This window comes from Gymnoscopelus braueri (genome assembly GCF_963280865.1).
Source record: "Gymnoscopelus braueri genome assembly, chromosome: 1".
Classification (NCBI taxonomy): Eukaryota; Metazoa; Chordata; class Actinopteri; order Myctophiformes; family Myctophidae; genus Gymnoscopelus; species Gymnoscopelus braueri.
In genome coordinates, this window is record NC_137603.1 from 60423812 (window position 1) to 60438444 (window position 14633).

General features: G+C 41.6%; 2 protein-coding genes across 2 annotated transcripts in view; one reads left to right on the forward strand and one right to left on the reverse strand.

Annotated features, from left to right (window-relative positions):
* Positions 1 to 14633, forward strand: part of LOC308091208 (disintegrin and metalloproteinase domain-containing protein 10-like) — a 486352-nt gene that overhangs the window by 390447 nt on the left and 81272 nt on the right. The gene's annotated exons all lie outside the window — the stretch shown is intronic.
* cgnl1 (cingulin-like 1) overlaps positions 1 to 14633 on the reverse strand; it is a 78319-nt gene that overhangs the window by 3857 nt on the left and 59829 nt on the right. Inside the window, exons 13-18 of the mRNA XM_080436619.1 lie at positions 8435 to 8596; positions 7586 to 7675; positions 4116 to 4199; positions 3685 to 3809; positions 2713 to 2821; positions 1898 to 2061 (exon numbers count right to left, since the gene is read on the reverse strand). Coding sequence (XP_080292745.1) covers positions 1898 to 2061; positions 2713 to 2821; positions 3685 to 3809; positions 4116 to 4199; positions 7586 to 7675; positions 8435 to 8596 — 734 coding nt within the window. The remainder of the gene's footprint in view (positions 1 to 1897; positions 2062 to 2712; positions 2822 to 3684; positions 3810 to 4115; positions 4200 to 7585; positions 7676 to 8434; positions 8597 to 14633) is intronic.

Consider the following 14633-nt stretch of genomic DNA (forward strand, 5'->3'; position numbering starts at 1 on the left):
CAGAAACCTCTTATCTCCGTATTTTAACGCCCTACTACTTGATACTACTAAAGCGTCACACAAAAGCATAAAAAGTAGCAGTTAACTGTTAAACAGTACAAGCTCAAAACGCGATCTTTCGTAGATCTTTTGAAATTGAATCCTGGACATATGAGGTTTCCACCCGACAGAGACGATATGGTTCCAGGAACACCAGAGCTCCACCAGAGGGGTATCACAGGCACCGCTGTGTCCAAATATCAGGACTTAGTTTTACTCTCTATTGCTGCTAATGTAGCTTTTTTTCTTCTTCTTTTTTTTGTCTGGTATTTCATCAGGATGGGGGACAATATTTTTTTAAAGCTTAGCACACCTGGTGACACACTATGCTAAACATCTATGTATGCTGAAAATAACTATTATTATTTTAACCCATTGAGGCCTGAAGCCGATTCTACAAATGTCTTCTAAATCCCAACAATATTCTGAATAAAAGTTATGTGGTTCTCAAACTTTTTCATGTCAAGGACTCCAACATTATATGTATTTGGCCGCCGACCCCCATCTCAAAATGTTTAGTTTCAGGGACCCCCAGAAGCAAAGAATAGAGTTAAAAATGTTCGCTTTAAAGATTTGCACACATTTCTTTTTCAAAAATAGCAGATCTACAAGCTCGTAGCGTGGCACTCGGTGCCGCGCTATGAGCTTGTATATCTGCTATTTTTGAATAGCCAAAGTGTAAAATAATGCTTTTTTAGCTCAAATCAAAAAATGACACAGATGCGTTCCAGGTCTTAATGGGTTAATTGTGGTGACAACAGCAACAATTTCGGTAGCAAACATTTTGATGTTTTACAGTTATTTGTCGGGACTCGGGACACCCAGCTTGAAACAGGGACAAATCCCGGACAAACTGGGACGTCTGGTCACCGCACCCCCGAGGGAAGGGAAAATAGGATTGACTCCACAGGGGGAGAGGCACTGGGGAAAAGAACACAGAATCACCAATTCTGACAGAAAAAAAAAACCTCTGTCAGGAAAGTAAGAGCTGCACCAACTCCAGACAGAGTTTAATACCCACACAACGCTCCAGATGAGAGATGAGAACACTATGGTCTACTGTGTCCAATGCTGCTGCGAAGTCTAAAAACATAAGAACGGTGGAATTCCCCCGAGTCAGTAGCTAATACAAAGACTGTTGAAAAACTTTTAAAAAGTGCAGATTCAGTGCTATGAAGGGCTTCAAAGCCAGCTATCGTCAGATTGGTATGTGCTTAACTTGCACAGCCACTTGTGATGTACTTTTTTTATATTTATTTTTAACAAATGCTATATTTCAGTGTTATCCAGGGACAAGGGGTAGTTCACCCCAAAAAAATGACTTATTTTCTATCAATTAAACACCCCATGAAGCATTGAATTCATGGCGATGGCGTCACATTCCTGAGCCAATAATTGTATTACCGACGGAAAGATGCTAATGTATCCGGTAGGAGACTCAAAGGAGTCTCTTTGAGTCTCCTACTGGAAATACACCCGGTCATCAAATGATTGGCTCAGGAATGCGTCAAAAACAAAAAAATCTCCTCGTCGTGGGGGTGTGTAATTGATAGGAAAAAAAATAGTTTTTTGATTAACTACTCCGTTAATGACTTCAAGCCTATTTTATAACCTACTTTGGCTATTCCAAAATAGCCGATCCACAAGGCACGCTGCAAGCTTGTAGATATGACATTTTCAGAAAAGTTAGAACATTTTTTAATGATAAAAAAACAAAACTTGTCCTCTTATGGGATCCAATATTTTCAAACGGTAGATCTGCGGCAGAATATCGATCAATCGAAGGGTTCTTGACATGAAAATAGTTTTATTACCATTAGCTGTATTGCAATAGGTTCCATATAATATCGTTGTTTACCTCATCTCAGTCTTCAGAGATTTGAGCTGACTCTGGAGCTGTTCGTTGGCCTCCTGCTGCTCGTCCAGGTCCCTCTGCAGCTTCTTCTTGCCGTGCTCCAGTCGGTCTATCTCCTCCTCGGCCTCATCCATCTGCCTCTTCAGGGCCTTGAGACGCAGATTCAGCTTCCAGAGAAACGCGACACGACAGGGTTAATGGCAGCCACACGCATCAGCACAATTCAACTCTCTCGCAAAAATGTGTTTTTTTTTGATGATAAATGGGCATGGCCCGCTAATCAATGCAAAGGTATGCATGTGTGTTTGTGTCTAAGTCTACACGTGCATATGTACGGTATGCAGTGGTGGGAAAAGTACTCAAATTCTTTACTTAAGTACAAGTACCAATACTGCAATATAGAAATACTCCGTTACAAGGAAAAGTCCGGAATTCAAAATTGACTTGAGTAAAAGTATAAAAGTATTGGCATAAAAATGTACTTAAAGTACCAAAAGTAAAAGTACAAACATGTTTGAAAATAGCAGATCTACAAGGATGCGACGCGTTGTGAGCTTGTAGATCTGCTATTTTCAAACAGCCAATTTATAAAATAGGGTATGTTTCATAATATCATAATTGATATCTGAAAAGTAACTAAAGTTTTCAAATAATTGTAGTGGAGTAGAAGTAAAAGTATTGGAAATTGGAAATACTCAAGTAAAGTACAAATACCTCAACATTTTACTTAAGTACAGTACTTAAGTAAATGTACTTACTTAAGTTACTTTCCACCACTGATGGTATGCATACAGTATTGTATGTGTGATACTGCTTACCTGGTCTTTTTGGTCTTGCATTGAGTGATGCTCGTCATCCCCTTGCATCATCATCTCTTTTACCTTCCTCTCCAGCCTGCGGTTGGCCAGCTGCAGATTGGCACGCTCCCTGGAATATGACCGCAGCATGACCGATCAATACAAGGCCCTGATACAGGCTGCACCACAGCTCACATATACTGACCCATCTAAACCCCATGATTACATAAAAGAATGTCCAGTTGACTGGATCCAATTCATTGGACCAAAGTCTAAGTGAATAGTGGATCTAGACTAGAAGCATCGCAATACTTTTGACCACTTTAACCATATTTTATACTTTGGCTACTCAAAAATAGCAGATATACAAGCTCATGGGCTTGTAGATATGGTATTTTTTAAAAGGAAAAATTGTGCAACATCTTTTTTTTAACCCATTAAAACCTGGAACGCATCTGTGTCATTTTTTTATTTGAGCTAAAAAGCATAATTTTACACTTTTGGCTATTAAAAAATAGCAGATCTACAAGCTCATAGCGCGACACCGAGTGCTGCGCTACGAGCTTGTAGATCTGCTATTTTTGAAAAATCGAGAAAATTTGTGCAAATCTTTGCTTCTGGGGGGTCCCTGGAACAAAATATTTTGAGATGGGGGTCCACTCCACGGCCAAATACATGTATATTTTGGGGGTCCTTCACATGAAAAAGTTTGAGAACCAATGACTATGTTTTTTTTTTTTTAAATAGGATTTAGAAGACATTTCGTAGAATCTGAACCTCAGGCCTTAATGGGTTAAGCAAACATTTAACTCAAAACCTTGCGTCTGGAGGTCCCTGGCACAACATATTTTTGAGACGGGGGTCTGCAGCCAAATACATATACATTTGGGGGTCCTTGGCACGAAAAGGTTTGAGAACTACTGGTCGAAACATCTCTTCTCGACCCTAACCTGGCTTAAACCTTATGTATTATCCATCTATTCTTGGCTTCACCTCTCCTCTGCTTCCAGCCTCTCCTCCAGCTCCTGGATGCGACTCTCCATTTGAGAGACAACGCCGTCTTTGTTGGATCTCTGGGAGCCCTCTAGATGAGACACCCGGCCCTTCAGGTCTTTGTTCTGGAGGACGAAGACACACACAAGAGGTGTTGTTCACTGATTTATGGGCCCACCACCACAGCAAAGTGCATCAAAAACAGGAAAGAAATAAAATGAAAGACAGAAATGGAATGGATGTGGGAATGGGGCAAAACTGATCGGAAAACAACAACAACCCAAAAAAAGGCAGAAAAAGAAAGCGATGAAGAAGGAAGTGTAGACAGAGATGAATGAGACGATGCTAAGGGGCTTTGATTTGGAGTTTTTATTTTGGAGAGTTTGTTTTCCTCTAAGACAAGGAGTTGAGTTGAGTTGAGTGCTGTATACCTGTCTCTCCAGGGCCAACTTGTCACACTCCAGGTCCTGTCTGCCAGCCCGCTCCTGCAGGAGTTCATTCCTCATCTGCTCCACCTGTCAAGCAGAGAGCCCAGACACTGTCATCGCCGCCACGGCCCCCGCATACTGTCTGAGGACAATCATTACCCAGCCACACTGGCTGAGCCTATAGAGGGGAGGCGGGGGGGGGGGGGGGGACCACTGTAGCGTGCAGTGAGTCAAAATACTAAAGCCACGGCGGTTATCACAAGGGACTGACAAGGGCTTTAGCTAATTGGCGGGTTTTGGAACTTTTGGATATTCCTGTTCGGTGGCATTCCACCTCCTCACTGTAACCCACAGCGGTTCCCACGTCAACCTCCGGTAATGTGTGCTCTAACCGGCGGTCATAAATCAAGAGACGTTCGAGAAAACGTACAGCTTTCAAGAAAAGCGGGGAGCCATAAAATGAGATTACGTTTCATTATTACCATTTTCTCATAAGGTTTATATAACTTCAGCCTTTTGAGATCAATTTCAGAAAAATCTGGTAATTCTTCACTTTCAGGCTTTTGCTGTTTTTTTTAAAGATATAAGTAGCCCATGAGATGAACCTTTCTACCACACTCTGATTCAGTTTAAGGTCACGTGAGATTAGGCAACATTCACCGGGGTCGGTTTAAATTCTTCCTGTCAACGTATATCATATCACTCCCATTGTCAAGTGGTTCAGCTGGAACTTAAATGGCTGATTTATACTTGGTCGCGCGGAAATAGCAGACCGGAAATAGCTGATCTACAAGCTCACAACGTGTAGCAACGCGACACGTTGTGAGCTTGTAGATCTGCTATTTTCCGTGGGCGATTGCCGGCACGGCAACTAAACATAAATCCAGCTATACACGGTGTTGAACATCCAGAGTTGTTCAGTGACAGTCACAGTCTGGTTCAAAAGGCTAGGGAGATGGAAACTAATCGATACAGCCGGTGATGGTTCTTTCTTTTGTGGAAGAGAGAGAGGGGGGGGGGGTGGAGGGGGAGACTCGAGCAACAGAATTGGTGATATTTTATGCCAATTAGTGGGTGACAGTGGGGCTGCTCTGATGAACGATGGCCCCTATAACTGGTGCACCCCGGCGCAGTGCTTGAGGGAGCTGAATCAGCAGACTGGAACATACAGCGAAACTAATCTGCTTTGTGAGAGACGGCGGGGAGAGGAGGAGAGAGGGGGGAGATTACTCTCATTTAGACAGGAGAGGAGCACCTGGTGCCAGGGAGAGACGCAGGTGTTCTCTCACTGCAAACCGCCTCCTCTCTCTGCTGCCTGCGCTCCTCGCCCAGACCCCATAGCCATACACCCTCCAACATACGTGCACACACACGTTTTTTTAAATATTACTATACTTCTGAGGACATCCACATTTTAGGACAGTGGTTTTAACGAATGCCATTTTGTAAAAATGTGTTGCCATTTATGAGCCTACCTAAAGCCAAGAAATTGCCTGCGTAGATTGTCTTGTAGAGCTTGTAGATTAGATCTGTTCAGTGCACGACACCGACACGTAACTACGTTTTAAATCAGGCATAACTCCGATCCTAACCTCTCAATGCTAAATGTCTAATCACAACCCGAACCTGAATCTTTTCCTAATTTTACGCCTACCTCTAGAAATCTTTTTTGGACCATAAAGCAACCACTTCTCTTGTGAGGGCCAGGAAAACTTTCCTAACAATGTCTATTTCACAAATTCGACTATACTTATGGGGGCATATGGTCCTCAGAAGTATAGAAATACAAACACACACACACACACACACACACACACACACGTGCGTGCACACACATGCACACTCCACTCTGACTGCAGAAAGCAGTGTTGCCTAGACAACAACACTCAGGCTCAGGCTGAACCCATGGCACTTCTGTCACAACGCCATTCTCCTTCTGTTTGCCATGAGTTCCTGCAAAGTGCAAAAAAAAACTTCTAGAGAGATTTAAATACTGGTACACTCAATCACCCACCCTTTAAACAATCAATCTTCTATTCAGTGCGTTTCTTACATTATGACCCGAGACAAATATCATGGCAGGGGGGCATCACAGCTCCTATTTCACCATCACGCACCGACAAGTGGCGACAAAGGCATTTTAATGCACCGTGGTGTTGCGCGGCAAAAACAGCAAACTTTACAAGCTCACAACGTGTCACATCTGCGACACGTTGGGACCTTGTAGATCTGCTATTTTAAGCCTGCGACGAAATATGAATCTGGCTTTTGGCTGCTGCATACTGTAGTGCACTGATTCTCAACATTGGGTCTGTAACTCTTACGGGTCCATTTGGTTCCATTTGTACACCCTCAGAGTTAAATTAATACTGATAATTTTACAGTGTAGATTGGAGTCCCAAAGATATAAAAAATGGTTCCATTTGTACACTTTCACAGTTACAGACCCGTAAGGGTCGATAACTCGGACCCCTGGTGGGTCCCGGACTGGACGTTGAGAAACAGTGCTGTCGCGGGGACATCCTTATCAGATAACCACCACTGGCTAATGCGTTGAACGGGCTACATGTTAAAGCTTAATAGCATCCGGAACAATGTCATTTCCTCAAGGCAACATTCTAACAGCAAACCAAGCTCTCACACAAACAAAATGTTCCCCCTCGGTTCATAACGCCTCCATCAGCAGCTTTATCAAGAGGAAGGGAGAAAGTGGAGCACTCGCTTTCGCCCAGGACACGAAAACTCTGACCAAGCAAGCAACAAGGAATCTTGGATTTTGTTCTCGAGATGCACTTACTGCACATGAACTCCATAACCTCAACACTTGAGACATTTGGCAGCTTTGCGCGCTTGGCCCGGGCGACACGCTAAGAGGGGTCTCTCTGTGACTGACGCATGAAAATTGGAGAGTTGGTGTTAGAACCCACGGCTGGCGCGCCGCCAACCCGAATGATTATGCAAGTTCGTCTTACAGCGACGCAACATTATAACCCCTTCTTCTTTCTCCAGAACCGAGATTATGGGCTGCCGATCGGTAAAGAGGGACACCACCTGTGCATTCATATTCATGCGCAACCACAAAACGCGAGGACCTGATAATAAGTCGTCGTAGTTAAAACCCACTTCAGCCCTATTTTATTTCGTTGTTACGATGGTGGCGCGTGAAAATAGCCGATTCTTCATGTTTGTAGATCGGCTTATCGTTTAAGACCTTCATGGAAATGTAGCCCCTCAGTAGGGAAAATGTTTTGTGCAGATCAAAACTATTCTCTTTCTCTCAGAGATGGATGGGATTCCTTTCATGCTATGATGTTATATGGGTGGTGAGGCAGAGTTTAGCAGGATGCTGAAAACATGATCTGGAGTCAGTTTTGTTAAGTTGCGATGGAGCGGGTGGTTTTGAATGATCATCTCTTAACACTGACTTGGGGTCAGTCTTAACAGGTGAGCATAGCAAATAAACGTAGTGTTACCTGTTCTCGTCCTCGGTCGACCCTGTCCATCAGCATGTCTCCACTGTGACGTTCTTCATCCAGGTCCAGCTCCAGCTGAATGATCCTGTCCTGCAGAACGACCAACGTCCAGAATATTAGAAACACCATTGAAAGATCCACAAGCTCTATACACATATGTATTTCACACAGATATCATTTTGGGCTAAATAGTTACTGTATTGATTTTAAAATCGTATCATATCGCTACAAAGGAACGAATATCGCCCATGTATCGTATCGTCAACCATGTATCGTGATGTGTATCGTATCGCTGTTAATTAACTGCCAGAGTGTATACACTCTGGCACTCACCTACTGCCAGAGATCGCGACCTCGTTGACATTAATTGTCTGCCTTTGAAAATAGCATGTCTGGACCAACAAAAAAAAAGTGCTCAGGAGCCGAGATACAGCATTTTTAAGTAATAAAAATGAATGGAAGTGAATGGAGCAGTAAATCTTCGGATCGTTATCTCTGGTTCCGAGTAAAAAAACTAAACTAAACTATTTTGTTGTTCAAAACTCATCCAAACTCGCCGATGGCAGGCTGAGCCATAGCAGAATTTGACGAATTAACTCGTCCATGGCAGGCAATGAGTTAAAGGAGTAGTTAGCCCCCAAAAATGTTATGGCCTTGAATTCATGGAGATTTTTTTCATTTTAAGCCAATAATTCGATGACTGGGTGGCTGGTCAGTAGGGGACTCAATTGAGTCTCTCCATAACACCGCTAGTATACGGTAGGCTATTTTTAAATATACAGTATACAGAAAGGGGGGGGGGGACAGACGCCAACCCCCCCCCCCCCAAAAAAAAAATCCTAACTGTACCTCTATGAGTTTAATGTGACGTGTCTTGTCATCTTTAGACTGAGAGGTGCTTTCGGCCTCCTTTTCCAGATCGTAGATCTTTTGCGTCAGGGTCTTCTCCGTGAGGACGGCGTCGTCTCTCTCCTGTTTGCACTGCCGCAGCTCCTCGTCGCGGCGGGACAGCTAACAAGGATGACAAGACAAGATCACACCGATAAATAGATGCATACAGTACATACGTCACCACGGTGTATACAGCACAGGAAGCATTGTATTGAACCATCGAATGCACTCTTTGAAATACGGAAGAACCGCTCACGCTCAGCCAGCCATGATGTCTGATCGTCTCTGTCGGGGGGGAAACCTCATATGTCCAAAACTGTTTCTTTTCAGGATTCAAATTCAAAAGCGTCAAAAGTAGCAGATCTACAAGCTTGTAGATCTGCTACTTTTGATGCTTTTGTGTGAGGCTGTAGTATGATCAAGCAGGGCGTTAATTTATGAAAACAAAAAGTTAAAATATGGAGATAAGAGGTTTCTGCCCCGACAGCGACGTTATGTTTCCATTTCACCCGCCGTGACCATGAGTACACAAACACAGTCTGCTGCTTGAAAAATGCTTATGGTCTCCTCAATGACTAATACTGCTTTGCACAGCATGTGTTGCCGTGTTCCCCCCCCCCCTATCCTCATTCACGAGTGGTGCCCTCCACAGCTGGAAAATTGCCCCCTCTTCTTAACGGGGAGACAATGAACATTCATCATCTGGACTCGCTTCTCGCTCCCAAAACAAATATTTGGCAATTACACTACAATTATTCCACACAGCACAATATAAATACTCAAAGTAGAGCCGTTTTTTCAAAACCCCGCCCCAACGAGTAAAGAGCAACGAACGCTGGAAAAAAATTGGTCTGGGAAGAACAGGCCCGCTGATCGAGTGCTGAAAGACCCCCACCCACCCACCCACCCACCCACCAACCCGCTGTGATAGATTGCAGAGGAAAACACAAGTACCCTTATTTCTACCGTGTGTCATTTCAACAGCGACCACAAGGTGCCCTCGTGGCTGCCGTGAGCCTAAAAATGAACATAATGTTAAATGTTTTCAATTTCAGTTGCTCATTATTTATTCTATGCAGTGGTGTAAAGTAACTAAGTACATTCACTCAAGTACTGCACTTAAGTTCAATTTTGAGGTATTTTTACTTTACTGGAGTATTTCCAATTTTTCAATACTTTTACTTCTACTCCACTACATCTCAGAGGCAAATATTGTACTTTTACTCCACTACAATTATTTGAAAACTTTAGTTACTAGTTACTTTGCAGATATAAATTATGACATTATAAAACATACATTAACCACTTTAGCCCTATTTTATACGTACTAGGCTATTTGAAAATAGCCGATCTACAAGCTCACAACGAGTTTGAGCTTGTAGATCTGCTATTTTCAAACATTTTAGTACTTTGACTTTTGGTACTTTAAGTATATTTTGAAGCCAATACTTTTGTACTTTTACTCAAGTAACATTTTGAACACAGGCCTTTTACTTGTAACAGAGTATTTTTATATTGTGGTATTGTTACTTTTACTTACAGTAAGTAAAATATCTGAGTACTTTTTCCACCACTGATTCTATGTGCCTTGTGAAAATTGGCTATGACTTCTCTTTTTTCTCCCAGTACACAGAAAAGACCTCAGAGTTAGTTAACATTTGTAACTCTGAGAGCATTCAAGTACGGGTTCATTTGGTATACTTTCAAGAGTCAATTTATTAGGGGTTTTACTGTATATATATTTGTACTTTTAGCAAAAGTCTGCCAAATGTATATAAAAAAAAGGGTGTGGACCGACAGGGAGATTCGGAGCAGCTGGAGAGGTGACCTCACCACCAGATCTATTTTGGCGGGATGGGGTCAGTTCATTAAAAAGGATCTCGGGAGAGAGGGGATCGTAGGAGGACGTAGGAGGTCAGATGGGCCCGGCCCGGGCTTTCACAACAATGACACAACTTCCTCTACTTCCTGTACCAACAGCTGGACAAAGAGACATCACCAATGGATGTTGGACGGAACGGCGAGAACAATGAATTATACCTGGACATTCTTGTTTTCTCAAGGAGACAAAATTAACAACGACCCCGTTTCCAAACAGCCTCCTACATGCAAAAACACACTCTTGATATGGGCACGGCATTTATCAAACCCACCCAAAACGACACTCTCTGTGATTAAAACAAATGTGTCCTGAAATACCTGCAGCCCAGAAAACATTACCAAAAAAAAGGCGTGTGGAACCTTCAAAAGCACCGCCAAGAGGAATGGTTAGGGAAGGCAGACAACAGGTTCGTACACTACTTAGATTTGTAGTTCTCAAACTTTTTCGTGCCAAGGACCCCCAAATACGTATTTTGTCCGTGGACCCTCATCTGAAAATGTTTTGGTGCCAGGGACCCCCAGAAGAGAAGATTTGTGTTAAAAGAATCGAAATTATTCATAAAGTTTTTCAAACCGTTTCAAGATGTTTCAAAAACGTTCCAAAATAGCAGATATACAAGCTTGCAGCGGCACGAAGTGACGCACTGTGAGCTTGCATATCTACAATTTTTTAATAGCCAATGTATCAAATATGGATAAAGGGGTTAAAATGATTGTGATGTTGTATTAACGAATTTAGCTGGGGACCCCCTCAAGGACCCCCCCCAGACCCCACTTTGGGAACCACTGACTTGGATTATCTGGAAACCGAGAGACCGAAACCGAAAGACTTGTGAGTAGCTACTCAAATGTCAGTCGATGATTAAAAGAATGTTACAAACTAAGAAACAATGATACACAGAGGTCATAGTAGTAGACCTCAAACTGAAAACTTGTTCTCAAATCACACCTAAACTGACGCTGTCCAAAATGCAAGGAACCATTCTCACCGAGAGTACAGTAGTTAGGGATTCACGGCAAAGTGTCTTGCTCAAGGACACTTTGACGTGAAGCCAGGAAGAGAACCGAACCGGGAAACTTCGCTTCCCAAACACCTGCTCTTTATCCTGACTCATAGACATCAGCCACCTTTCTCAAAAAAAAAAAATAGCACCTCCCCAAATGACCTTCCTTTATGCAATTATAAGTGTAGGACGTGTGTATAAAAGTGTATACAAATATATTTTACCACCTGACTAGAAATATAAATATGATTAAATACATCGGCCCTTACCCCATGTATCTGTTCATGCCTAAAATAGCACTGATTTATTTTTTCCATACTAAGTTTTAACATCAGCTGTTTGTTAATGCACAGTATAGTAGAAATGAAGAAGATGCATCTTATATATTATATCATGTGATTGATTTATATGTAAAAATAATTTTCACCTTTTTCCTACAGTACATGAACCCATTCACATTGTAGTTCTCAGGACTAAATGAAACATTAACCACCAAGTCCAAATTTAGCACGTTGTTATGACAGTGATCTTGCTAAAACAAAAAGGGGGGGAAGGAACCTTCATAAAAGACCTGGTGGTGTTGTGACATTTAGTTTGAGCCATTCAATCTGGGAACACATGTCTGTCATTTTAGGTTTCTTTGGCTATTAAAAAATAGCAGATATACAAGCTCATAGGCCGCGCTATGAGCTTTTGAAAAAACATGAAAATGTGTGCAAATCTTTGAATATATATATTTTTAAAGCAAACATTTGTGAAAAATATTTTGTTCGAGGGACCCCCCCAGAAGCAGATGTGAGTTACAAATGTTCGCTTTAAAAATATATATATTCAAAGATTTGCACACATTTTAAGGATACTGATTGCAGATCTACAAGCTCATGAGCTTGTATATCTGCTATTTTTGAATAGCCAAAGAAATCTAAAGTGACCGCGAATGTGGTTCCCGGATTGAATCGGTTAAACAAAGTTAACACTTTTACTGGATACTCCTTGTTCTGGTTTACTGGCACCACAGCCTGGAATGTTCCACAAAGGATTCTAACACTAGATCATTCTACATGACTAACTTTTCCAAGGACCATTTTTTTAAAGATATCTGAAGATAAAACTTGCTTGCTGCTGACCCAGAAATAACTTTTTTTAAAAGCACCCTCTGTAGTTTAGAGTCTTGATTTTGCTTTGTCTTTGGTTTTTGTACAACGTTACCACAGTACCCAGCTTATCTTGTGGACATTCTATTCCCAATTGTAACCATGTGTACCCTACTCTCTGCTCTGCTTTCTTATCTTATTCCTTGTTATTAACAACTTCTGCCCTATCAAATAATATAACGTTGCTGTCGAGCTGAAACCTCCTATCTCCTTGTTCTAACTTTGTGTTCTGTAAATCAACGCCCTACTTGATCATACTACAGCGTCACACAAAAGTATCAAAAGTAGCAGATCCACAAGAGATGCGTTTTGAGCTTGTAGATCTGCTGCTTTTGCCGTTTTTGAAAAAGTAACAGCTTTGGACATAGTGGTGGGAAAAGTACTCAAATTCTTTACTTAAATAAAAGTACCAATACTGCAATATAGAAATACTCTGTTACAAGTAAAAGTCCAGAATTAAAAATGTACTTGAGTAAAAGTACAAAATTATTGGCATGAAATTGTACTACCAAAATTAAAAGTACTAAAATGTTTGAAAATAGCCGATCTACAAGCTCACAACGCGTCGCGATGCGACACGTTGTATGCTTGTAGATCATTATTTTCAAATGTGTATAAAATAGGACTGAAGTGGTAAATGCATGTTTCACTATCATAATTTATATCTGAAAAGTAACTAGTAACTAAAGTTTTCAAATAATTGTAGTGGAGTAAAAGTACAATATTTGCCTCTGAGTTGTAGTGGAGTAGAAGTAAAAGTATGGCAAATTGGAAATACTCCAGTAAAGTACAAATACCTCAAACTTGTCCTTAAGTACAGTACTTAAGTAAATGTACTTAGTTACTTTCCACCACTGTTTGGACATGAGGTTTCCACCCGACAGAGACAATAAACTGGTCTTTGAGAATTTGCTAGTGATTGCCCCACATAGTTCAATCAAATAAAAAAAAGGTCAAATAAACCCCACCCTTTTATACCTAATTATTCGCCAAAATTGTACAAAAACATTCCTAACATTCCTTAAGGTTAAACCGCCAAATTGCAAACAAACAGGAGTGGCCGGGAGATTAGTGGCATTATTTATGGTATCAGTTATAATATCGTGGGAGAGCCGGCCAAAGTTCTGCAAAGAATTATCGAGTGATTCATCACAATTTCCTTTCCTTTCCTAGCATCCATAGCGTAAACAAAACTCAATCATGTTTCATGTTTCATGTTTCATGTTTCATAGGGGCAAAGGGAGGATTATTATTACTCTCTCATAATTCTACCCCAACGGCTCCATGTTCTCAGCTTCTTCATTGTATTAGCACTGGAGCCGCTCCGCTGACTTTGAGTCGTTGCGTCTTGTAACCGCAACACAACAACATTCATGTAATTAATACTGATGAGGAGCAGGCTAGTTAGAATCTGGTAAGAGCGGGGGGGGAGATCAAACATTCCTAAGCCATGACATCATGCTCTTAACCGAGGACGGTGGAGGGGAGGTGGGGGTTGATGTGGTGGTGGGCTATAGGGGGCTGTCAAACCACATTAATTCAGGACAAAGACTCATCATCCATTGTTCTGGGTGGGAGGCTTTGGCTTGGCGTGAGTCCACTGACAAGCACATGGTCCAACCCCCCCCATGACCCAAAGACTAACTTCTCCCTGTATAATTTTTGGGTTTATTAAATTAGCAACCTGGTGTCGCTATTTTGGGCATGTCATAAGCATTATTAAAACGTTTTCAGAAATGGGGAAATTTGTAGATCAGCCATTTTCACTGTGAAGTTTGAAATAGGGCTATAGTGGTCTATTACATTTACTGTGTACAGTGGATATGGTTCCTTCAAATCGATTAATCATTGAATGCACATTGACCCATTAACAACACATTCCATGCCAGACGTTAAAGGGAAATTTCACTGTAAAAAAAACTTTGGGTCATTTTATCGTCTACTCAGGCTTTTGTGAGCCCCCCACAAAAGCCTGAGTTGCTTGATTCAGTATTTAGATATTTGTATATATCAGACGCCCCCTTCCTATACAAACTTCAAACTCAATTTTTAACCTGTTAGATTCATCAAAAACACCCGTCCTTGGTTCTGGTGACTCAACCTGCCCTCCTAATACGT